This window comes from Chrysoperla carnea, chromosome 1, assembly GCF_905475395.1.
Source record: "Chrysoperla carnea chromosome 1, inChrCarn1.1, whole genome shotgun sequence".
Lineage (NCBI taxonomy): Eukaryota > Metazoa > Arthropoda > Insecta > Neuroptera > Chrysopidae > Chrysoperla > Chrysoperla carnea.
Window position 1 is genome coordinate 130,076,956 of NC_058337.1, and position 26,599 is coordinate 130,103,554.

Consider the following 26,599-nt stretch of genomic DNA (forward strand, 5'->3'; position numbering starts at 1 on the left):
AAATAGTGTCAAGTGTGTGTCAAATCACACCATGTAAGGATCGTTATTATTAAGGTAGTACAAGCACCAAAGCAATTTCAGATTTAGAGTTGAAATGATTTGTACCTACCTTATTTCAACTTTGATGATTAATTTTGTTATAACTTCATGAATGTAGACGAAAAATAAGAATACAATTTTTTGATATCTGCCTGGTTTTCGAAATATTGAAAGCTAAATAATTAAACCAAATATTCAATTTTCGATATTTTGAAAATTACTTTCTTTTATTCTTACTTTTCGTCTTATTTTGGCAAGTTTTAATCTAATTCACCATCAAAATTGAAAATATATATTTTTTTAAATTTGTGTCCCCACTACCGTGCTCATACATCCTTAGTTAGTCGAGCGCATAACGGGTTTTTTTTTTTTCAATAATTTATTAAGGTTTTTACTTTAATTTAAATAGTTTTTCTTTAATTTCCATCGGCTAGTTTTGGAGAAATCTATGAAGACATACCATCCATCTACCGTTTTGCCATAAAACCAATGTTAAATATGCCTACTTTTGAAGTAATTTATTTATTTAAATACTCGGGCAACCCCCCTTAAAATTTTTAGTCCTAGTCCAGCTTCATATAAAAAAAATCAAGCTTTTTCTTAAAATTGCTTAGGTGCTCGTACATCCTTAAGTACTTACCTATACCTTATTATAGACGATTAGATAGTTGAAATATTGCGTGATATGTATTTCAAATAACTTTCCTAATAAAAAAAGTTTTGAATACATTTTTGTGTGTTTACAGAGAGACAGACACGCACTCTACTCTTGTTCAAGTTCAAGTCGGTAAAAATAAAATCTCACTTCTTAAAAGAAAGGTTTTTTTGTTTTGAATAAAAAGAAATTCCGGACTTTTTCTTCTTACATGCAAATAGTGAAATTTTTTATTGGAATTTATTTAAACTTATAATTAGTGCGATTTTTATATAATTGCATGTTATGATTGACAGCTGTTACGGGTAGTGAAGAATCAAAACTATAAGTAATATATAATTACTATTTGATCACTACTAAAGGGAGAACGTGTATTTTACGTTTGTATAATCCGTTTGGGAGCGTTCATAAACACAGGATTCAATTCCACCACCTTTGAAATCCCTCCCTCTCTTTATGTAGCCTACCGTAGCCTTTATTATGAACCTCCCTCGAGTGGAACGTAGATTTTTTTTAAGTATCAACACAAGAAGACAATTTATATTTTCTGAAACATTGGCATTACGGCATTGTAAGAATTTGGCGTTCATCATCACTAGATAATATACACCAAAGTCGCTTCCCACTTTCTGTCACTATGCATGCTTAGAACATTAAAACTACGCAACGGATTTTGATGTGGTTTTTTAATTGATAGTAGAGAAACACTGATAATTTAAGAGGTTTCTAATGGGATATCGCGAATAAACACATTTTTGTATTTTAGTATCAACATTGCACCCGTGCGAAGCCGGGACGGGTCGCTAGTAAAATATACAATTACGTATCCAATGTTTGAAATTAAATATCGTAAACTACAACTTAAACTGCAAATTATTTTCATTGTGCTAAAGAAAAAATATCAAGAAAATTACGTAGCTTTCTGACTTCATTACCACTCTCCCTTGACGTAGCTTTTGAACTTATCCACTCCTCTTCTTGACCAGGACACTTGAATTATCGAAAAACATCTCTGATCCTGTAAAACATATCTGGATGTTTGAGTACTTATTAAGACAATACGTTCTTGGGACCTTAACTTGGGTAAAGCATGCGCATTCAAACACTTCTAACATGAGTAATTGAAAGTAAAAAAATTAAACGGCAAATTTTAAACTGAACAAGTAAAAACAAACAATTAACTGAGTTAATTGTTGAAATACCCTGTACAGAAAGTGTTGAATATTAGTGACTTCATTACTTTTTTTTTATCAATTGGAAGAGTTTAAAAATCCAACACCATTATGGCAATCTTTCGACCGCCATTCATTTGGTTTTCGAAACTTTTTTGGGGAGGGTGGAGGCATACAACAATTGGACGAATAGGGTTTATTGAAACATTCGGATGTTAATCTATAAGGTTTTCTGAATATGAATCAATTGACAGAATGCGATCCTCGGATTTTGCACACTCAAGTCTATCTAGCGCCTGCTTTAATGTCTTAATTGTCTTAATTACAGTTTGATCCCCAGGTTTCTAGAATTGGTTTATGAAACAACATATAGATTTAATTTATTCAACAATTTCTAAAAAATACATAAAGTACAACAATTGAATAAACAAAGTATTCAAATAATGTACCCGTTGTTCTGTAAAATTTCCCAAAAACAGTTTAAAATCACATGTAGTCCGAAAGATAACCCAAATCTCCTTAAATGTAGAACATCTTGTTCGGGTGGTATTAAAGTACTAATAATTTTATTTATATTTGTGTTTACGGTCATTATATTATGATCACCTACGTATTAATTTGAGTGACACCAATATTATTGGTGACTAATTTGACGTAATCGCGTGCGTTATTTGTTCTATACTGTTCAAATAATTGATTTTTATTATTATTGAAATACAAAAAAAAAATAAATACTAAGTGGAAATAATTGAAAATGACTGAATTTAAGAATGACGTCAAATTTTTATGTCATAAATTTCGTATTTTATTTTTATTTACTTTTAGCTCTACTTTTGATAAAAAGATATTACGTTATTTTTACGACTTTTCTGATATGATTGAAAATAATAAAACAAAAAAATGTATATACTATGACCAATTATGGCGTCTTTTAATAGTACAAATATTTTGAAATTATTTATGCCATATGTTTATAATTACTTAATTAGTTTTGATTACCTATTAATGATAAGAAATTTTATATATAGGTGATTCAAAAGTACGATGTCTTTTAAGTTAAACTCTTAGGTACTTATTGAAGTTGATCTTTTTGCTTATATTTTAAAATAAACTAAAGTTAAAAAAAAACTAAAAAAATACGCTTTATTGCACTAAAAAGTGGATAGTATATTTGATTGTACTGTGGAATTATCCACTTTTTAGTGAAATATAGAGCTTGTTTTTGAGTTTTCTTTAAGCTATAATTTATTTTCTTATTTTTTAGTTGCTTTAGACTTATAAAATCACGCTAGAAAATAATTTTCATCCAAATCGAAGGCAAAAAAATTTTCGCCATTTTTTAGAAATTTCATAACGATCTCTTTGAAAAAATCGTAAAAACATTTTTGTATCGAAATTTGATAAAAATTGGTTAAATAGGGTTAATTTGTACCCAAAATATACAAAAATCGTAGTCATTTAACGATTGGGTTAGGAATTTTTGTAATATCGTCTAAAATCCTGTGCGAAAAACTTTTATTATGAAGCCACTCCGAAAATTCCAGAAAATGTATAGTTCGACTAAATATGGTGACCATGCAAAAACATTCCTTTAACCATATAAATATTACCAAAGATAATAAATGAGAACTCTAGGATATTTTGAATTCAATTTCGACCAAAGAAAAGGTTTACAACAGTTTTTAACCCATTAGCACTCGCGTCAACTGTTCGGTAATCTTTATTCACGTGATGAGAGAAATTCTAACAATTTCTGAAAGACTTGAGAAAAATATATTTTTTAAAACTGTAGATAGGTTGAAATAATCTGAAAAATTCATGACATGGAAATAGATAAAATTATATGAAGGTAGAAAATGTTTCAACCACATATACCATTTAAAAAACAAAAGTTATTTATGTTTTAAATCGAGCGTGAGCAAAATGCTCATAGCATGAGTGCTGATGGGTTAAAATTAATATATACAGAACAAGACAATGAATTTCATAACAATGTTTTTCCGACACTTATGAGTCATAGTTTATGTTAATTAATGTAAATATAATTGACAATAATAAGATAATTAAAATTAATTACAACCTATTCGTTTAATTAAATTTTTATTCTGATTTCTTTAAATTTAATTTAGGAAGCCCTTGGAATGTGAATATAATGACGCCGCCATCATTGTCTGTAATGGGTGATTCAACACGTCTGGTGCCAGCAAATAGTTCAGCAATATTTGAAATAATCACAAGCAATCCGAATTTATCATCCGACGAGCTAACCGTTAATGTGTTAGCACCATCTAAACGTATTGTACCCGCTCGTGTATTACCTGGCATTAATTCTGGTGTACATAGTGTAGAATTTTTACCAACTGAAGTTGGTACACATATCGTTGAGGTGGCAATTGGTGGTGAAAAATTAGCAGCTGGTCCATTAATTGCAAAAGTATATGACGCAGAATTGATACAAGTAGCGGATGTTAGTAGTGGTATTGTGGGACAACCTGTACAATTTCGAGGTTATTACTTTTACTTCCTACCTAAAATGTATTATGTATAAAACACCCACCTTAAACTTTGTCTACATGGTAGAAGATAAATATCAAAAGTTTATATCGCTCGTCGATCCTTAAATGTACATTTAATAGAGTGGATGTATTATTCAGTGTACCGGGTGTATCAGAATTAAAAATAAAATCAACGCAGAAGCTAAGAATTAATTTTAACGATGCCAGATTTTTATTGCCTTAACTATTTTTTGACAATATTGCTAAAAAACAAAGTTCTGAGTAACTGGGAGTACAATACAAGTACGAACTTTTTTTTCTTCCAATTTTATCATTCTCTGTGATATTACTTTCATAAGCGTCCGTAAATAAATTTCAAAAATTATAGTCCCCGTGGTACCACCTGTACGCTACAGAATAATCAAGAAATAGAGCTACACACATCCTTGAATCAGTTCATTGAGCTCAGTTAACATATATCATTTCTTGCTGCTCGAAATTCAAATCAAATCAAGAGTTATTTGTATATTGGCTGCAAGAACGTCGCCAAGGGGGACGCAACTGCCTCTCCACTAAAGATTCAAAAAAATTCAAGAAAGATCGAAAATCATAAGTCTATGATATCATTTTGCGTTCTCGCGAATCAATTTTATCTCTTCGCTATTCTGTCTCCTGGGTCCCTGACTGGTGACTTCCTTGGTTGGATGAGTAGACTTCCTTGGCCGAATTTATTTCGATAAGCTATAAGCATTGTAGCGAATATATTGTTAAGAAAGTTTTTTTTTTAAAATGTTTTTCGGCATTTAATTCTGACACACTTGGTAACAACACTTACCCTTTCATTTTCAAACGACAACGGATATGCAGCTTAATTTAGTAATTTCCTTTTAATAATCAAATATCGTGTCTAATTGTATTTAATTACATTTTAATTAGCAAACTCTATTGATGACTTAACTTAAATATTTTATCCAAATACCATTTCGCTTTTATGATTTCGTTTTAAATGAATTACAGTCGATGCGAGTCAAGCAGGCGAAGGTCAATTAGAAATATCAATAAACGAAGGTGAAGTACCAAACCACGTCCAAGTAGTTGGCGGCGGCAGATGTTTAGTATCATTCACACCCGATCAAGCGAAACCACATTTAATTGATATTAAATTCAACGGCGAAACAGTCCGTGGATGTCCATTTATTTGCAACGTCACAGATACAAGTCGAGTCACATTAAACTTAAGCAACTTAGAGTTAATTCCGGTACATCAACCAAGTAGTTTTCATATAGGAGTTGGAGGAGGTGGAGCTGCTGAATTAGCAGTAGCTGTACGTGGCCCTCTTGGTGAATTACCTGTCAAAGTAACAGGAGACATTCATTCAGGATTTACCGCAGAATTTACACCAAATCAAGTTGGTGCACATCAAATCACTGTCGATTACAATGGTCGCCCTGTACAAGGTACACCATTTATTGCAAAAGCATTCGATGCATCACGTGTCACTGTTGGATCTGTGTCACGAGGTACTGTTGGACGACCCGTGACTTTTTCTGTTGATGCCAGCGATGCTGGTGAAGGAAATCTCGAAATCACAATATCAGCCAGAGGATTAAATATACCAACACAAGTACATCCACAAGGCAATGCTCGATTTGCAGTCAGTTTTATACCTGCAGAAGCATGCGATCATATTGTAAATGTGGCATTTAATAAACGAGCTGTTGAAGGATGTCCGTTAATTGTGGGTGTTAGTAGTGGAGCAGGTGGACCATCTGTGACATTGCCTGGACCTGGACCCGTTCATAAACCGGCTACATTACTTATAAATCATTCTGGGAAATTGGAAGATATTGAAGTAAATGTTGAAGGTAATTGTTTTTACGTAGTGTGTTTAAAATTGTACATATTAGTTAAGGTTGTACCATCATCTTGAAAAGTGTTCTCGAAAGTTAAGTGTCCAGTTTTCTAAAACTCAACTCTAATTTTATCCCTCCATGAATCAAACATCGAACAGAACGTCTCAACTTCACAAAGCTTTAAAATTACTCACAGGGGAATTGTGTACCTCAAGAAGCTTTTGACAAGAAGGCTATAATCTGGATAATATATCTGCCAAATTCTGAAAGAGTTAACCATCTAAATTAAGAATCACAAGATTGTATGGTCGTGCCGCGTTTGCTTTATATGCCAACGTCTTTGATTTGTATCTCGTCTTGAATCAGAATATAGATGCTGCAATCTCGTGCAGTTATCACTTCATATAAAATTAGCTAAGATTGAGTTTCATGAACATTACCACTGATGACAGCGTTTCCCAAAACGATGAAACGTTCTCCGATTATTTTAGTTTTCGTTTCACTGCTCTTAAACATTTCTCAATCATGAAAGTACAACCTTAAAAATAACAAACCGCCCAAATTGTTTTTTTTTGGCACTTATAGTTTATACACCCTGGTGCAGAAAAAACACTGTGTGAAGTATCAAAATATCATATTTTTTCGCATAATGTTATCATGTATCATGGTGTATTTCGTCTCATTTTTCTACGCTCTTCCCATTTTGATTTTTTTTTAAAAGTGCATGTGTTAGATTAAATTATTTTTTTTGTTAATTTGTGTTTTATTAAATCGTCTGTTATCAATTTCGGCATTGGTTTTTCTATGTATTTTATTCTATTTTATATGTCTACACATTTTATTTTGATTATATCAAGAAGGGTTTCTTTGGCACTGCTTTCTTATTTCAGGTCGACGCCGATTTTACTAGACAGACTTTTGAACTGCACTAACTCAAATATTACCCATCTAAAACAAAAAAAAAAAAACTAACATTTTAGTAAAATGTGAGATTTACTAACCAACTCTTCAAAATAATATCGAAAATGATAACAATTTGAGGCAGTTTTGTATGAATTAAAAAATAAGATGTAGATAAAAAATAATGGAAAGCTGTGAAAAGCTTTTTCTTTTAGATTTCTTAAGGTATTTAACTTTCTTTCATTTTCTAACATTACTCATTTAGAATTGTATTTCGGGTTTAATTTGCATGGTGGCTAATTTCTTAATTAACTTAAAACTTCATTTGTATAAATTTTCATCGTACATTTCATTTAATTAATCTTCTGTAGTTGTAAAAAAAGAGCTTATTAATTAGTAAAAAAAATATAGAAAATAACCATAAAAATGACCTAAGACAAATGAATGACGATGACTTAGGGCCAGGCGGGCAAGCTGTTCCAACACAAGTACAATCGCTTGGAAATGGTTCTGGATTTCGTGCTGAATTTGTTCCACGTGTGGTTGGCGAACATCGCGTGGCAGTGTCAGTACTTGGTACACCAGCACCAGGCAGTCCGTATGCCGCAAAAGTTTACGATGTGAATGCAATTAAGGTGAAAGAAGCTGTTTTTGGAGTTGTAGGAAAACCAGTTACATTCCTAGGTATGTCATTGAATAATTATAAAATAATCGGGATCTGATTTAAGAAGTTCGTGTTTTTAGTTGAAACAAGCCAAGCAGGTCCAGGGAATTTAGAAGTAACAGTAAATGGTGGTCGTGTACCAACTTCTGCGCAAGCTCAAGGACCACATACGTATGCAATTTCTTTCACACCACGAGAGGCCACACCTCATTCAGTCGATTTACGATTTAATGGACAAGATGTACCTGGTAGTCCATTTACGTGCACAATTGCTCCAGCTGCCCGGCTGGTTGGCCCTGATTCTTTGGATAAAGTATCTGTTGGTCAACCGTGCCAATTTTCTGTGGAAAGTTTAACGGCTCCGATTGTTGAGATTTTGGGACCATCCAGAAGGCCGTTAACACCTAAAGTAATTTTTTGAAGTTTTATAAATTTTTCATTATTATAATTGCACTTTTTTTTGTCTTAGATTGTACCTCATCCTGATTCTGAAGGAAAATTCAATGTTGAATTTGTCCCAATTGATGTGGGAGATCATAGTGTTGAGGTAAATTTTAAATGCAAATTTAAATTTTTTGAAAATGCTTGAATGAGTTTTTCTTACAGGTTCGTATACCTGGAGGTCACATTGAAGGAAGTCCTTTCCTAGTAAAAGCATACGATGCTAGTCGAGTCAGTGTCACAGATATTACCGATGGTGTCGTTGGAAAACCAGTCAGTTTTAATATAAATGCTTCACAAGCTGGTGCTGGAAATCTAGAAATTATTGTCGCAGTTAATGGAAAAAATGTTCCGAATTTTGTGCAATCAGAAGGGAATGCAAGATTCAAAGTTAATTTTAAACCAACGGAAGCTGCAACTCATAGTTTAAGTGTGAGGTATGTCAAAATAATTTCTATTTAAATATATTTTTCTAAAAATTGGTATTTTTAATTCAGATTTAATGGCCAAGCAGTACCAGGATCACCTTTTGCTTGTAAAGTAACGTCGAGTAACGCGCAACATCGTGTACCAATTAGTGGATCAGCTTTAGAATTGGCAGCTTTAGGATCATCAGCAGAAATTGTTTTAGAAGGCGTCAGCAGTAAGTTCAAAATATTTCCCGAGTGTAATAATCATTGGTTAACATATTTCTTAATTTTAGGTTTGAATCCAAAGGTTATGATCACATCTCCAACTGGAAATACTGTACGAACAACTTTACAAACCCAGGGAGAATCTGTTATAGCAAGTTTCACTCCTACCGTTGTTGGGAGACACTCCATATCTGTTTTTATCGCAGATCAACATGTTGTGGGTTCACCATTCCTTTGTAATGTTTATGACGTAACAAAAGTAGTTGTGACTGGTCTTCCTGGTAAAAACGCAGAATCAATTACAAAAGGCATGTCCGATTTAAGTTTGAACAAAGTTGTTGCACCGGCAGAAGTTGGAAAGCCTATTACATTCAGTGTTGATGCTGCTCAAGCCGGGGAGGGTACTTTAGAATTAGTTGTATCAACTAAGCAAAGCACTGTCAAAGCTGAGGTTGTGGCTTGTGCCAGAGGATTGTACGACGTTACATTTATTCCACAAACAAGTGAAGTTCATTTCGTCAACATAACATTCAATGATACGCCCGTTCCTGGAAGTCCATTTGAATGTCCAGTAATCGAATCTTTACAATATATTCATGTGGGATCTGTGGCGAAAATTGATCTACCATCAGAAAGTCATCGTGCTGAAATTGTGGATCCAAACAACCGTAAAGTATCCTCAACCATGCATGGAAAAACTGCGGAATTTACAGTCTCTCAAATTGGAACATATCGTGTATTAGTTTTTCAAGATATGGATTTAATTGTCACAAAAACCATACATATTTTCGATCCGTCTAAAATTGAGGTTGTATCCGCTCCGGAAGCTATTTGTCATCGACCCGCGGTTGTTGGTATTAGTTTACGTAATACAGGTCCTGGTGTATTATCGGCATCTGTTAAAGTGGGCAACAAGAATGTACCACATAGTGTACGTCAAAATCCAAGTAATCCGAAATTATGGGAGGTTATTTTCCATCCAGAAAATGCTGCACCACATAAAATTATGTTACTATATAATGGAGTGCCAAAACAGGGAGTTTTGGAAGTACCTGTTCGAGCACCTGGTACAGAACCTTGGGCTGGTGGTTTAGGACTGTATCAATCGCAAGTTGGAAAAGTTACTGCATTCACTATAGATACTTTAGGTAAACCAGCTCGAGAGTTTGATGTTGTAGTAAGTGGACCTAATGGATCAGCCCTTCCGGTAAGATGTTATCAAACGCGCACTGGAAAATTACAGGCTGAATGGACAGCTAATATGTCTGGACCACATCGTGTTGAAGTTCTCCATCAAGCACGCCCATTAAGCGGTAGTCCATTTACATGTCAAGCTTTCATTTCCGACCGTGTCAAAATTGTTGATCCACCTTCTCAAGTACTTCCTGGAGATACCGTTATTTTCAATGGTAAGCAACAATTTATGGCTACTTAAATTAAGAAACAACGAAATATTTTTAACGAAATTTGTTATTACAGTCAATACAAAAGATTGTGGTGTTGCTGAATTAGACGTTTCTGTCACAAACTCAATTGGACAATCATTACCTGTTCGAATAACCGAATTAGATGAAAATCTGTACGAAGTATCCTTTATCACGGCAACAACTGGAATATATAATGTCACCGTTTCTTACGGAGGAATAAATCTTTCACAATCACCATTTAATGTTGCCGTTGGACCTGTACCACCATTACCGCCACCTAGAGCAGTTGGGCCTGGCTTGGAAGCTGCTCAAGTTGGTGAAATGACCAGCTTCACGGTTAACAGTTCAGTACAACCACAAGTCAAGGTAAAAAATCTCAAAATCCATGACATTTTCTCAAATTTCCATCTGTGTTTAGATATTAGAAAATTTTATTTTATTTTTAGGTCGAAGCTGTTGAAGGTACAATTAATGCGCACATCAAAGCCGTCAAACCTGGAGAATATATTGTTTCTTACATTCCATTATGGGTTGGTACTTACGATATTATAATTTCATGTGCTGGTCAAACATTAGCTGGTTGTCCATTCCGACCGACAGTCGTAGACACGAACGCAGTACGTGTAATTGGAGGATGGCAACAATATTTGGACGAGAATGGTCGTTTGAAATTGCCATGTAAAATTGCATTGGATATAGCTAATGCAGGACCAGGACAGATTGAATGTATGCTGTCTGAACGTAAAGTTAACATAGAAGCTAACGGTAATCGTATTCGGTAAGTTTACAAGTTTGGGAAATTAACGAAGTGATGAATTTTGGACTAATATTAAAATTCTTTTTAGGTTGGACATTTCAGCTGAAGGATTAGGTTCTGGTGAACACGACTTCTTGCTTACTTTTGGAAATATTCGATTGACTGACGCACCACAAACGGCTGTTACTTCTGGAGATCAAGTAGTTTTAACAGGAAGAGGTTTAGCACAAGCTCAGTGCGATGAAATATCCAGTTTTACTATTGACGGATCAAGAGCTGGACCTGGAAGTCCTGAAGTCACACTAAATTCCGCGGACAGTAATATGCCTGTTCCAGTATCATTAATCCCTGTTGCCGACAATGTATGGAAAGCACAATACACAATACAATCACCTGGAAGCTACTTATTATCAGTTTTATGGGCTGGGCGACCAGTTCGTGGCTGTCCATTGATGATCGAAGCTAAAGGAGGAGCAGATGCATCGAAAGTAATATGTTCAGGGGAAGGCTTACGTCACGGAGTAGTTGGCCGTGAAATTCGTTCCTGGATTGACACACGCAGAGCTGGTCCTGGTGAATTAACAGCACATTGCGCAGGACCACGTAAAGTTGCTTATTGTGAACTATACGATCATGGAGATGCCACATTTACGCTAAATGTTAAACCTCAAGAGTCTGGTCGACATGCATTAACAGTGAAGTACGCTGGAAAACATGTACCTGGTTCACCGTTTTTGTTACGAGTAGCTGGTGCTCCCGATGCTAGTAAAGTTCGAGTGTATGGACCGGGTATTGAACATGGTGTACTCGCTACATTCCAATCACGATTCATTTGTGATACCAGAGGTGCAGGTGCTGGTCAGTTAACTGTCAGAGTGCGTGGACCAAAAGGTGCATTCCGTGTTGAGATGCAACGGGAAAGTCAAAAAGACCGAACCATTTTATGCAAGGTAAAAATTTGTTATTATATTCTTAATCACATAGAGATCGGGACATCGATCTTGAAGCAATTGAAACCATTCATATAATTAGTTGGGATTCCTTGCAACAACAATTTATCTAGCCCTCTGATACACTACTTCGATAAATGATTTAACGACTTATTAATTTTTATCCGAAAATAGTACAGATTTTAGTGTGAGATAGAATTTGATAGGTAGATTTCTATGTCGATCAGATAACCGACTAAGAGTTTTTATGACTTTTAATGCACTCATAGATGGCGAGACCAGGGCCGGATTAACCCTCAACGGGGCCCTAGGCAACCATCAATTTGGGGGCCCTTTTTTCACGTCCGTTCACGTCTGTTTTCACGCACGCTCATACAATTTGTCAAATGAGTCGGAAATGTCCTTTTTAGGAACCTTGTCTAGTTCGTCGGTCGTCGCCTTTTGAATGCGGTCAATTGAGTTTTATTTATTTGAGTAAAATTTATTTTCAGTTCTGATTATATTTTTCTTTCACTCTCTAGAATTTTATGTTTGTAAGAAAATTTTAGAAGTCTTTTTCATTTTTCGGGCAACTGTATTTCGATATTAATGACGATTACAATGGATGAAACTTACCGCTATATTTAAGAATCGCGGGTGTCCAGATCGGAATTCCAACTCTTTTTTCCGATCTCATATATTAACAAAGACACATTTTCATAAATTTTTCATTTTCTTTTAGTATGACCCAACAGAACCAGGTGACTATCGTGTTGAAGTAAAATGGGCCGGTGAACTTGTTCCCGGATCACCATTCCCTGTAATGATATTCGATACACAAGAGGAACTGCGACGATACATCAATGCGTTGTAGTATTTTAAAAACGAATGAAACTGATGATTTTTCACAGATTGAATTTTGTGGTGACGGTGTTAAATAAAAAAAAAAAAAAAACATAATGTACCTATTTATTTATTAAAAGAAAAACATTTTTTTATTGATTAATAAAAATAAAACGAAAATATTTTGTTATTTTTTATGTAATTTTTTGTTTAAATAATATACAAATTAATAATAAATTAATTGATTTTAAGATGTTTGTTATTTATTAATAATAAAATAATTATTCTCCCAACCCAATTTATTCGTTTTGCCCAATTGCCTTATTAGAATGAAGGTTTATGTTTTTCGGATGCGTGTATGCGTGGTTTTATGATGTACTGAGTTATGTCGAAATTTGCACCGATTTTTTACACCCGATTTTCCACAATTTTGTTAAGGGCTTAACTTTTTATAACGATATTTGATAAATCTAGGAATATAAAATAATTTTGATCTAAAAAATACAAAAATTATTAGACAATTGATCGAGTATTTTCTATAGTATCATCCGAAATTCTTTTCGGATCTCTATATTTCGTCGTCTCTAGAACTATTCAATTTATCGTCATTCATAAACTGAATTGTTATGGTTTTGGGTCATCTTCTAATGATAAAATATCACGATAAACTAGGTCAGGGCATTCGCCTGTGTCCTTGACCTGATATATAATTCGACTTTGACCTGAAATTCTAGTTTCAAGATCATCTGACCATCTTCTTCAAATGATCTGGGAAATTTACCTGAACTTAAAAGTGATTAACACAGACGAACAATCTTTATGGTTCCTGATAACTTTTGTCTAAAATTTTTTCTAAAGCCAGCGTATTTTTCTTTCCATTAAATGAAATCATGACATATTTATAAATCGCAATTTATCCGAAAGCTACCGATTTTCAAAAAAACTAATTTAAAGTGTTATTCTATTCCGTACTTTATAGGATCTAAATTGACTATTAGAGTACCCACCCTTTAAAAAAATTGCCAAAAATCGAAAAATTTTTTTTCAATTTTGATAAAACTCAGTACCTACATAAGGTAATTTGGGTTCCTTTAATATTTGGAGGAGTAGTTTTCGAGAGTACAACCAAAATCGATCCGAAATATCGTTTTTCTCAGAAACTACTATTTCAATCGAAAAATGAACACGATTTTTGGGTCAAAATTACCTTATAACATGACTTTGAACCAAATCGGAAACAAATAACTTTTTTCGATTTTATCGATTTTTTTCAAGGGGTACGTACCCCTTAAAAAAATTGAAAAAAACCGAGAAAAATTTTTCGTTTTCGATTTGAATAAAACTCAGTTTATAAGGTAATTTTGACTCAAAAAAAATAAAAAATCAGGTTCATTTAATATTTGGAGGAGTAGTTTTCGAGATAACGACCAAAATCGATCCAAAATATCGTTTTTCTGAGAAACTACTATCTCAATCGCCAAAAAAACCCGATTTTTGAATTTTTCGGGTTAAAATTACCTTATAACATGACTTTGAACCAAATCGGAAACTAATAACTTTTTTCGATTTTATCGATTTTTTTCAAAGGGTACATCCTTAAAAAAATTGAAAAAAAATTTTTTGATTCCGATTTGAATAAAACTCAGTTTATAAGGTAATTTTGATCCAAAAAATTTAAAAATCGTGTTCATTTAATATTTCGAGAAATAGTTTTCGAGAAAACTTCAAAAATTAATCGATTTTAAAAAGGATTAGAAATGATTTGTCAAATTGAGCCAGATGATTGATAATAGGACATTTTGAATTTCTTCAAAAATAGGGTATCCGTATGAATAAATTAAGAAAAGTTAGTGAACCCTTCCATCGATGTTTTTAGCAATATTAAAAAGGAATCAAAATAAGCAAGTGTACGATGGTAAAAGTAAATTACAAATCAAACTCATTTTCCGAGATCCGCTTTAAATTTGATGACCGATATTTGAAACAGTATTTTACTTCTCATAATTCATAGTTTTGAAATATTTCCAAAATTTAACTGTGTCGCAAGTGTATTCGAATAAATATATATATTTATTTATAGATTATAACCAAAGGTCGATAAAGGTTACAGTGGATAGTAGTGTAAAGGTTATTCAAGGTCAAATATAATAACGTTTATGTGGTTTATAATGTTAATTGAGTGTGTATATGGGGGTTGTATCTAAACCTAGTCAATTTATAATCAATATAGGTATGCTTGCTTGCTTCCCTGATTACATATGGACGAATAATATGTGTGTCGTTTATTCAATTCTTAAACCGGTGCAAATTATACAAATCGACTGGAGAAATTTAATTGGTTTGAAAATATTATAAACTATACTAATTAAGAAAAGAGTTGGGAATTAAATTTCTATTAATATCTGCAATGAATCCTGTTCTATGTATTATGGAATACAGTCGAGCTTGAATACGAGGAGAACTGATTAAGCCAAATCTCAGATCACGCCATTCTATAAAAGAAAAGTGAAATCGCAATAAAGTTCTTATACATTTTACTCCTTTCAAACTATGACTTTCATCTGTCCATAACATTTCCAAGAAATTTGAGCTAAAATGGTAATATTTTTACACTTCAATATCTTCTGGACGCACAAATATGAGATTCCAAAGTGGTAAATACGACGAGACTAATTTCGTCTTTCATGTTTATAACATAAATGTCCACAAAACTGTCATGTATATTGATAAATGGTAAGTAACCTGGTAGTCTAACTTGGAATTACCGAAAAAGCGGTCTATTTCCTGTTTTAATTAGTACAAATTTTTATCGCTAGCTGACGGAATTTACCTGATTTGAATATGAATATTTTGATTGGTCTTTAAAAATGGTAAGTACAAGTATTACCATTTGGTAGTCTAAATTGGAAGTACTGAAAGTGGGTCCACTTTTTGTTTTGATTAGTACGAATTATCACCACCAGTTGGCGGATTGCATCCCCTAGTTATCAATAAGTGAAACTGTCTCTTACCCAAAACTGTCACAAGTGCGTAAAACGTCTTTCGTGCTTAAGATGTATGAAAAATTTTGTTAACTCTTCGAAAGCAAGAAAAAAGAAAGAGTTAAGCCTTAAGCCTTTAAGTTAAGTTCTTTAATTTTTATACTCTTAAAGTTTAGTTGTGTTATTAATTTACCTATAAATCGATTATTTTTAAATTTCTAGTTTTAAAACCGGTTGTTAGAAACAATTTCAGGTTTTTCACTTTACTCTCTCACAGAACATGCTTTTTCCAATCGGAATAAACATGGTCCCCATTTGGATAAAGATTGCTGCATTGAGTGTGAGATCATGGTAATACAAATCATTCTCAAAATCTGGGTTAGTTTATTACTGACTAGGGAATAGTGCTACATAATGATCCTTCAGGGTAAAATGACCCCTCGTTGTTTTAAGTGAAAAATTAAATCCACCCACTATATTAAACGATAGTAGCTTCCATGTGATCAAATTAATCGTTGAACAAAGGCTTATGGCTATATATAAGGTATTTGGTGCTTCGTAGCAAAAATATTAATTTTATTGCTTTTGATCTCTGGTAAGGCAAATTTGTACGTAATATTTCTTTTTTTGTATTTGTTTCGCTTGATGGTAGTTTTACTTTTGGCTTCTGTTGACTTTTAATTATATTACAACACACTTTGATAGGGCGTACCTATAGTAAATTAAGCTCAGTTTTTATGGCGTTATTCAAATATGCCGTTACAGGTATAATGATCCCCTTTATATAGGTTTAAATGATCCCTATTTTATGGGTCTTGAATGTTTTGATTTAGATTTCATAGCGATTTTTGTGTTCATACTAATTGTTGATGTAATATCTAAAAGAGCAATTAATATTTTCTGTTTGGTAACTGTTAGGTAAAAAACGCAATGGTATCATTTTATCCATTATTCTTACAAGGTCGGTAAAATGACCTCTTTTGAGTAATATTGAATAGTTCTACAAATTAGAACAAATCCAGAGAAATTAAGTATATTTTTCGTCAAACCTAGATATAATAAACTTGAAAATGAGGGGTGAATTTGATAAAGGAATGACGAAGATAAGGGTAGGACAGAAACTTGCTAGAATAAATAATATATAAGATTAAAATAGTTCTATAATAACACAGCATTAGAGAATTTATTTTCCTTTAATTTTAAAATAAAATCATTTTGAAAAAAAAAATTTATTTCCTCTATTAGTGAACAAAAAAATATTCATTATACTGATTATTATTATTATTATTTCTACATGACCGATATAATTTAATTTTAATCTTACATTAATAAACCAACCGATTAATTACCCGTGAAAATCCAACCCAAAGGGTATTAAAAGGATAATAAATAAAAAAATATATAAAGAAGAAAAAAAAGGATGTTAGTTAGCAATTTTATTAAAATTATGGCAAGTACAAGAAATATTTTTGAATTGTGTTTTTTTTTAGTATCAATATTTTTTTTTAAAGAATAATTAAATTTTTTTTATACAATATTATTTAAATAGAAATATAAGGTATTAAATTGAGAATATATAAATTTTTGTTTTGGGTTTTTAAGTTTTTATAAGTTTTTTTTTGTAAGTATAAGAAAAGCTAAGAATAATTTATAATAATATTTGTCAACCCGAGGAGGGGGTATTGTTATTACACAATAAATATGTTTTAAATATCATTGAAAATCTTTTTGGTAAGCTGTATATAATTTTATAATTATTATACTGATTAAATATATTTACGCAAAATACTAATATATTTTTAAGCTCTTACATTATTAATTTTTTTTATATAAACTTTTTTTTTATTTAGTCTACAAAAAAGTTTTCTCAAAAAAGTGATTTTTTTTGTTTTCTTTACTTTCAACTTTTTTTTGTTATTACAAACTTTGTGCTTTTTGAAAAACAAGAATTATATAGAAATATGTTTAATTAAATGATAGTGGAAGCATTTTTCACACTATGAATATAAATTCTTAAAAATTGGACTCTTTTTTTTTAATTACAGTGAAGAAATTATGTTGGATCGCTGTGGTGATTGTAGCTTTATTTCATATTGCATGAAAAACACATCATGAAACGTCTACCAGCGATCAAACATACCACCTTTTTTTGTTTCTAAGTAAAAGCTAAGTAAAATTATTCTAACCTAAAAAAAATTGTTAATAGGTAGAAAAAGTTACAATGTTATTTATTTTTTAAGAAAGTTTAAAAGTATACAATCACATTTTGCCGAGTCTCGCATTTGTTCAGAAGTAGATTTATTTTAGAATCACACTATAAATATATTTTATAAAATTAATTAATGCTGAAATTTATATCACTTTTTTTATTTTTATAATAATTGAACTTGTTTAGAAGCAAATTTTTTTATGTGCTGGCTATGATTTAATAATTATTATTATTAATAATTCTTCTTTCTTTTTTTAAAGTGCTATTACTTTTTTTTATGAACATTTTTGAACGATTTTTGTTTAAAATTATTTCGAACAAGAAAAAACATCTAATTTCTATTTTTTATAAATAACCTATTTTTTTATTGTAATTTTTTGAAAAGTGCAGTTTTTTTGAAAAATAAATCGAAAATGATTAATGGACATGAGTGTATGTTTCGATAGTCGCGCTGGTCCCCTGATTCATCACGCGTTCTACCGAATATTGGTAGTTTTATTTTAGGAGCATAAAAAGGCTGAAGTTATATAATATCTATATTTTTTTAAATTATTTATATATATAATATATATTTTTAAAATTTACTAAATATATATTTGTTTAAATTTTTCAATATCAAGAATGAATAGAAATATTTTAAAATAATTGAATCAATTAATAAAAATTTTTTAAAGATGGTGAAAACTGGGAGATAAATTTTTATTAATGAATAATTATTAAAAAAATATTGTTATTAATACTTGATTTTGAATAATAATTAATAATTCATTATAATTATAATACTAGTTCATTTTTGTTTAAATTATTTATGTTTCTGATATGAGCAGAATCAGTTCGAAAATAGAAAGTAGAAAATCGAATTGGGAGAAACTATATCTATGTTTTGTTTTTTCTTCCAAAAAAGAAATGCTATTTTTTATTTAAACCAAACTACATCTCGTAAAATTGCTTATAAAATTTGTATTATTTTTTTTTTTGTACGGCGTTAAAGATTTTTTTTTGTAACTAAGCTAAATAAAGTTTTTTTTTTCGATTTTTTAATTATTTATTTTGGCCGCTATATCTTTTTTTCTTAAATATTTTTTTGTTGTCTTCCAAGCATTTATGTATAATGATTTTGTTTAATTATTTTTTATTTATAAATTGATTGAATTTTGCTGTTGTTTCTGTTTAAAATGATTCGATGTATTTAAAGCTTTTATTTTTGTAAGTAGCGTTTTGTAGATGAGCGTGTAATTTTGTTTCATTCGGAGATTCTCGAAATTGATTGTATTTCAAATATATTTAGGAGATTTGTATATATCTATAAAAAGAAAATTATTGATGAAATTTACTGTGTTTTGCATAGATCTCTAGTACACATGAAACTTTTGGAAATGTTAATAAAAATAACTTATTGTACAAAATGATTGTTTTGGAAATTTAATTCGACTTGGATTTAGCGCATGTAAAATGCATTTAAATTGAACGCAATTTTAGTCGCAATGTTTCTTTTTCAATTCCTAGGCAGGTCAAAATAACTGTGCAAAGTTGGTAGACTTTGTCTTTATCATAACTAAATTCCAACTGTAGGAATAGAATAATGTTGTATTTTTAACCCCCGATCCAAAAAAAGGAGTGTTGTAAGTTTGACCACTATGTGTGTCTGTATGTATCATCATAGCGCCTAAATGGATGAACCGCTTTGGGTTTTTTTTCTTTCGTTTGAAAGCTAATTTAATGGAGAGTGTTCTTTGCTAAGTTTCAAGTACGAGTTCTGGGTTCTCTACCCGGACCAACTAAAAAATAGGCGATGATCTTCAAAATCGGTTCAGTTTGGAGAAGGCCTTAAGAAAAAAGGTAATTTAATGGAGTGTTCTTAGACACGTTTCAAGTGCAAGTTTAGGGTTCCATATTCGAAAAATTTTTCTGAACTCTTTGTTTTGTAAATTTTCACTTGTAATTAAGTTCGTTAGACACTAGCTGCGGAGACTGATTAAATCTATACTTTTTTATACATATTAGTCAGACTTCCGGGCTCGCCGAGAGAGCTCGCCGTGAATATCCTACTTATACTGTCAAAAATTGATTTGAAAAAATATACTTTCGATCTATCGAATAATTGGAACAGCTGGAAAGTTTATGTTGATTTTTCAAAGAAAAAATGCTTTTTAAATGTGGCACATTGGACAAAAAGTGACAGTTTGGGTTAGAGGGCTTCTTGTGACCTTACTTCTGTACTTAATTATTTTTGGCACAAAATTGAAGGTATGACTTAGAAGACATGCTGTTTTAACAAGATAGCTCAATTTACTACTAAATTTTATTGATAAATTAGAAATTATGTTCGGTTATTGATATTTTTTTAAGTTAGAAAATTCTACTTCGTTCCGCCTTCCATCCTCTTTTTTGCATTTCATATGTACTAGACTGTGCTAAAATAAAATAAAAATTAAAAATACCTTCTAATTTTTTCGGGTCTTTTCACATATACAAGAACTACAATCAATCAAATCGATCGAAAAGTTGAGTGATAAAATTGTGAAGTGTAAAGATGTTTATATTTTTATTGGATTTTGTTTAAGCTTTTGGTGCTTGAATATCAACGGTGACACTTTCCAACATTGGTGTGTTAGTATTCGGGGGATGGCTATGATGATGCGTATGCTGATGATGCGGCTGGGGGGCAACGCCAGTTGGACTCTTGTTGGAGCGGACGGAGGTGACAGACGCATTGCTGCTACCACGTGAACCGGGACGTGAGCCTGCGGGATAGGAACGAGGTGGGGTATCAGTGTATGTTGCCCTAGTAGTAGTAGAAGTTGTATGCACACGGCTAGTCCTTGTTGGTGCAACGGCTGTTGCTGTTACACGCGTACCTTGCGAATTTGGCGAGTGTGGACGTAGCGATGCCATACTCGGTTGACGGCTTGGTCCACGCACACTGGCACGCGATCCACGTCGTTCGCCATGCAATAGCTTGCTATCACGTAATAATGATACGTTCATCAGCCTTGGATTTGGTGTGTTGAATATGGAACGGTTCTCACGCCAACGGGCGCTGTAATCATAACATATACGTTTTAATTTCTACTCTTCATTTTAGTTTTTTTAATATATTTTTTTGATATTACAATTCTAGCCAAATAAACTCATGCATATTTTTCCATTCCAGAGTGGAACGGTTATAAATCACTCGGATGTATGATAACACTATTACTGAATTAAGATATAAGATGTTTTATTGAGTAGCGGACTTCGAGTACGAAATTAGACGTTTAAATTTGTATTCATAATTTAGTATATTTTGGATTGTGGTGCAAATGTTTCTATTTGTTAATAAACAATATATTGTTAATTCAATGGAACGGATAATGTTGAAATTGACTTACAAAATTAATGAATAGGCAACTTGAACTACGTATACGTTATACATGTATAATAGTTTTCGATTATTTGGCAAACACTTAACATTTATGTCATTCAAGTTGCCTAGTTATTAATTTATTGCATTAAAAAAATATATATTGACAAGTAGAATCATTTGCGTCATTAAATCATGCGTTACTAAATGGTATTTAGTAACCGACTTTTGTAATATCTTTTTCTGCACAGTAAAACTGAATATTTTATCGTTTTTTACATAAACAATAATCATTAGATCTGTAGTTTGTTATAATCACATATGGAAAAATATGCTGAATTTTTATATATTATATTTAAAATATTTAAGTTATTAAAATTTATATTAATAATAATAATAAAATGTGGTTTTGTATTGTGGAGCATAATAATAATCTTTTGAAAGTTAATAAAATTATTAAGCTATAATAATATTCATATATTTATTTTAAATATATATGCGTGCAAGAAAATTAAATAAAAAGGTATTATTTTTATTCTAATTACTAAAATATAATTCTGATATTATATATTATGAAATGTAATATATAAGGTGTCCTTTAAACATTCGAAGAAAATGTATTGGCGTGATTCAAGGGATATCATAAAATATTTTTTTTGTTAATATAACATCCCGCAAACTGAAACAATATAGCTAAAAAAATGGTGGTTAAAAAAAGGAACTGGTTCAATTTACTAGATTTGAGAAATGTAAAGAAATCATAGGAGAGTATACTCATTATTGTGCAATTTCGATAAAATGCCTCAAAATCTTCGCAATGTTTCATATAAGTCAGTCAAAATTTTTGAGACTGAAACAAAACTCTTATTTGGTGTAGAAAATTAAATTAGTCCTTCTGACAAAAAAAGAGAAAGAAGAAAGTTTTATAAGCTTGAGCTTTCCTTCAGTCGGGGCATTGTAGCTTCTTAAATCCAAGACATGGTGATAATCGAATTGTTTACGTGTTAGGAATAGTTAAAGACTTAATTTTTCTGAGGATAGTTATAACATTTAATTAAAAAGTGTTTTTTAGGAAGAAAAATAGCATGATTCAACGGTTTTCTTTAAAAAATATCCATCTTTTTCTGCAGCTGTAGGTAAATATAGTTTGCCATTCTCATGAGTATTGAGATAGTGATAGAAACACGAAGACACATTAATTAATTAAGACACCAAATTAAAAAGTTTTACCCAATCGGCATTGCTGTCATATAAGGACCCAATAAATAATAACTAGTTTCTTCATTTTAAATCACACCCTATATATTGTTACGTAAATTATTTTCTTGTATTTAATAAAAAAATTTATTTAACACGGCATTTTTCACTTCATTAATTCTAAAAGTTTGGACCGATATCAATTTCTTCAAAAGGTTACTGCAGTAAAATTATATAAATATCATTTAATTTGATTTATTTAATGATTTCATTCATGTTGAGCTCTTTAAATTTAGTTTAATCCAATTAGCAAATCGAAGTGTTACAATCAAAGATTAAGAAAACTGGACAGTGGCCGCACGAAAAAATCCTTTTAAAATCTCTAGGTGGATTAAAATTTAAAAATGCCCATTTTTATTAAAAACAAGAAAATAATGTATAATCTATGGAAAAAAATGAAATAAATTCATTCCTATTTCAGTTATTAATTTGGTTTTTACTGAAATAAATAAATCGTGCAGTTTTTACCTATAAGTATGTTACAAATGCATTCCTGAAAAAAGCTAAATTTATTAGTTTAAAAAAAAGAGAAAAAAAGGAAAAAAAAACGTTAGAATTTTTTTTAAATGATATTTTTTTAAAATTTATTACCCCTAATTAATAAATAATTAATTAATGCTGCTCATTTGAAGTTTTAAGTTCAATTATAAAAATTAAAAAAAAAAAAAAGATATTAAAGCAAGTTTTTTATTTCAAATTTACTATCTGATATTCCATCAAAATGAACATTTTCCACATTCGTTTAACGAAAATAAAAGAAGTAAATTAAATTGTTATCGTTAATTTCTTCCTGTTACATAAATTTGAATACCCCCACCCTCTTTTAAACAAAATATACCGAATTCAATTCTTGAACAAAAAAATACACATTTCGATATAACAAACAATTAAATTTCTATTAGAAATCACTATAATAACTTATTCCTAACAGTGTCAAATTCTGGAGTTAGTGCCCTATCACTTTCGATTTTATACAGAAACCTAACAATCTATTTGCAAATTTAGAAAACTAATATTAAGTCTAATTTAAAAGATGGAAATATATAACACGGTAGTTGCCTGATGTCGGATTTGCCATATTAGTCATTAAAATGTAAAACAAGACTTGATACCATAGCGAAATTTGAAAGTGCGAAATTAAAATTGATTAAAAATCGAAGAAGTTATAAGCATTCGAAGATTGTTGCCCATCTCTTTTTAGCAAAACAAAATTTGATATCTAATCTCTATGATGATACCGTCCAATGACGTCACTAAACTATATCTTTCTCTTTGTTTTATTAGGTTTTTTAAACATTAATATGTTGCATATTGCAAAAGATTTTCAAAAACCAACTCTTCTTTTCTGCTCGTCCAGTGAGGAAAAAAAGAATAAGTCAACATTTCTATTCGTTTTGAAACAGGTTTTTTTAGAATCGAAAATTGAAACATTACATGTTTAGTAAATAAATAAATCCTGAAGATAATTTTTCGACTGTGGAATTGCAGGAAAATTTCGATTTTCTTAGTTTAATATTAAATTTGTCATATTTAAGTGGAAACTGGAAACTTTCCCAATAACATTCCTATTTATTTTCCTCTTTCTTTGAGTATAGGCGAGAGATGGGGAGTAAGGAATAAGTTTTATATTGTTGTACTTGTTGATATCGAAAACTAATAAGAATTCTTTCAGACTGTAATTGACCTATTAAACAGAAAAGTATCAAACGATATTTCCAATTGTTCTTATAGGTACTTTTATAATACCACTTGAAATATTTTTATTTGTCTTTGAAAAACATCTTCACAGATCAATTTTTATAAACGTACATAAAATAACGATACAGCGGGATCTAGTTGGTTTAAGAGCTGCTGGAAATGTCACGAAAAAGTTTTTTTTTTTTTTATTTTGAATATTTTTTTTCTTACTGAATCTAGGTAGAAAAAGGGAGATGTTATAAGTTTGCCGTGTCTGTGTATCTATGTGTCTGTCTACGGTATCGTTGTTATTAAACGGATGAAATGATTTTGATTTAGTTTTTTGTTTGCTTGAAAGGTGGCTTAATCGACAGTGTTTTTAACTATGTTTTAAGAAAGTATATCTCAAGAAAAGAATTTATTGTGAAGAGTTACAAAAAGTTTGGTGGCCTTGAAACATTTATTTTTTGGATTTTTGTATTTGTATTTTATTTTTGTAAGTGTTGGTAATATTTTACCTATTTATTTTTAACTTTGTAAATCATATTTATAATGTGCTATATGAATAAATTTAGCTACTATCTATTTAGAAATATCGATGTTTACCGAAATGTAAGTCTTTTTTATGTTTTTTAATTGTATTTTTTAAATAAAATTTCTTAATTTTATTTCGAGTATCGTGGTATTTATTTCAATAACTATGTCACGACACGAAGTCGACAAAAATTCATCCTTATAAAATCTGTTCTGTTTGGAGAGATGTTAATTTCACTTGTGACTTGAGGCTGGGAATAATTGCTTATTTCAATTATTAGAAAATAGGTTGCTTTACTAATGCGCATCCAGCGATGATTAACGCGATCGCTCTCAAGTGTACAGCGTACTTCATCTCTATCTAAGTGCAATCATCAAGAAATATTGGAAATTCAGCCGATTTACCCAACCAGAATCAACTTCACTTGAGCAACTATTAATGGAGCACTCGGTAAATTGCATCTATGACATACAAATAAAGTAGTAAGTACATAGAGCAATATCAACCCTTCCTTTTTCTCGTATGTATATTTCAAGTGATACTCTTCTGATTTATGTATACAGATATTATACACCAGTATTTATGTAAATATTAAAACCCTCCAGCTCAAACTCTGAAGCTCATGAATGAATGAACGAGCTATGTAGAAAACTTTAAAATAAAGAAAAGAGTTGAGTGTTGGGATAAAATGGAATATTACCAACATATATAACACATATTTTCATTCAAATATCTTTTTCTTGGAAATGTGACTTTATTTTATAGTTTGGAAGCTATAGTTATCAATTTTGGTAGATAAAGTTTTACTCTCTTTAATGAAGTTCGTTATTTCTTCAGCGACAAAGTGGAAGAAAGTAAGATTGACGGTTATTCGAAATTAAAATAATTTGAGTTTTATAGAAATTCGAAGGTAAAGTAGAAATGTATTTGTTTTTGGAGGAAGGGCAAAAAAGAGCAGTTTTCCCATGCCGCCAGATATTCATCCTGCGGATCTGAGAGAGTCCAAGAAGGGCGAAGCTTTGTTTGGATAGTCCTAAATGACGGAAGGAGACTCTGGCTTTCGATCAGTATCAGCGATATCTGGCACATAAGCGATAAGCGATCGCAGACAGATAATAAAAATATATTACCCCAGAAAGAAACCCAGTAAAGGAGATATCCCTTCACTTTCAACTCATTTTAGAGTCGATAGCCGTTCAATCTCTCGAATGGTGATATCCTTTCAACTGGAGAAAATGGAAATGAGCGTTGCATCCAAAAAGGCCAAAGGAAGAGCTGCTAGAGAGCTAGCCGTGCCCGATGATGCAAACTCTGGAACTAGCTGAATTCAAAGAAGGATGACCAAAAAAGATGATTAATTAAAAGATGAACTAAGACTATCTGACGCAACGGATCAAATATCTTATTTCGCTCAACAACCGAAAAGTTCCAAATTCGAGAAGGATTCGAATCACCAGCTAAAGAAGTGACTATTACCGAGGAAGACAAATCAACTAAAACTGCAGGAGCTTAACACTACAACCAATTCACCAAACTCTGACATACTCATTATTCTGACAATTAACTTCTGTACTTTCTTGTCAGATATATTTAAACCAATCAGGATTGATTATTACATTTTTATACCATGTATATATGAAATATACATAGTATATTAAGTTTAGTCCCAAGTTTGTAACGCTTAAAAATAATGATGCTAGGAAAAAAATTTTGTCATAGGTGTTCATAAAATCACCTAATTAGTCCATTTCCGGTTGTCCGTCCGTCTGTGGACACGATAACTCAA

General features: G+C 31.3%; 2 protein-coding genes across 4 annotated transcripts in view; one reads left to right on the plus strand and one right to left on the minus strand.

Moving 5' to 3' along the window:
- LOC123297333 (filamin-A) overlaps positions 1-12,944 on the plus strand; it is a 46,296-nt gene extending 33,352 nt beyond the window's left edge. Inside the window, exons 9-21 of one of the 2 annotated variants that reach the window (XM_044878952.1) lie at positions 3,996-4,373; positions 5,379-6,227; positions 7,575-7,799; positions 7,860-8,188; positions 8,249-8,326; positions 8,386-8,657; positions 8,718-8,863; positions 8,924-9,136; positions 9,191-10,264; positions 10,335-10,648; positions 10,729-11,060; positions 11,128-11,989; positions 12,711-12,944. In XM_044878952.1, coding sequence (XP_044734887.1) covers positions 3,996-4,373; positions 5,379-6,227; positions 7,575-7,799; positions 7,860-8,188; positions 8,249-8,326; positions 8,386-8,657; positions 8,718-8,863; positions 8,924-9,136; positions 9,191-10,264; positions 10,335-10,648; positions 10,729-11,060; positions 11,128-11,989; positions 12,711-12,842 — 5,204 coding nt within the window. In that variant the 3' untranslated portion in view covers positions 12,843-12,944. Of the gene's footprint in view, positions 1-3,995; positions 4,374-5,378; positions 6,228-7,105; positions 7,516-7,574; positions 7,800-7,859; positions 8,189-8,248; positions 8,327-8,385; positions 8,658-8,717; positions 8,864-8,923; positions 9,137-9,190; positions 10,265-10,334; positions 10,649-10,728; positions 11,061-11,127; positions 11,990-12,710 lie in introns of those variants that run through there. The other variant, XM_044878960.1, reaches the window with a different exon arrangement.
- Positions 12,945-19,078: 6,134 nt separating this feature from the next.
- LOC123297389 overlaps positions 19,079-26,599 on the minus strand; it is a 140,984-nt gene continuing 133,463 nt past the window's right edge. Inside the window, exons 5-7 of one of the 2 annotated variants that reach the window (XM_044879043.1) lie at positions 20,860-21,041; positions 20,443-20,745; positions 19,081-19,304 (exon numbers count right to left, since the gene is read on the minus strand). In XM_044879043.1, the coding sequence (XP_044734978.1) occupies positions 20,561-20,745; positions 20,860-21,041 (367 nt within the window). In that variant the 3' untranslated portion in view covers positions 19,081-19,304; positions 20,443-20,560. Of the gene's footprint in view, positions 19,305-20,442; positions 21,042-26,599 lie in introns of both variants that reach the window. The other variant, XM_044879034.1, reaches the window with a different exon arrangement.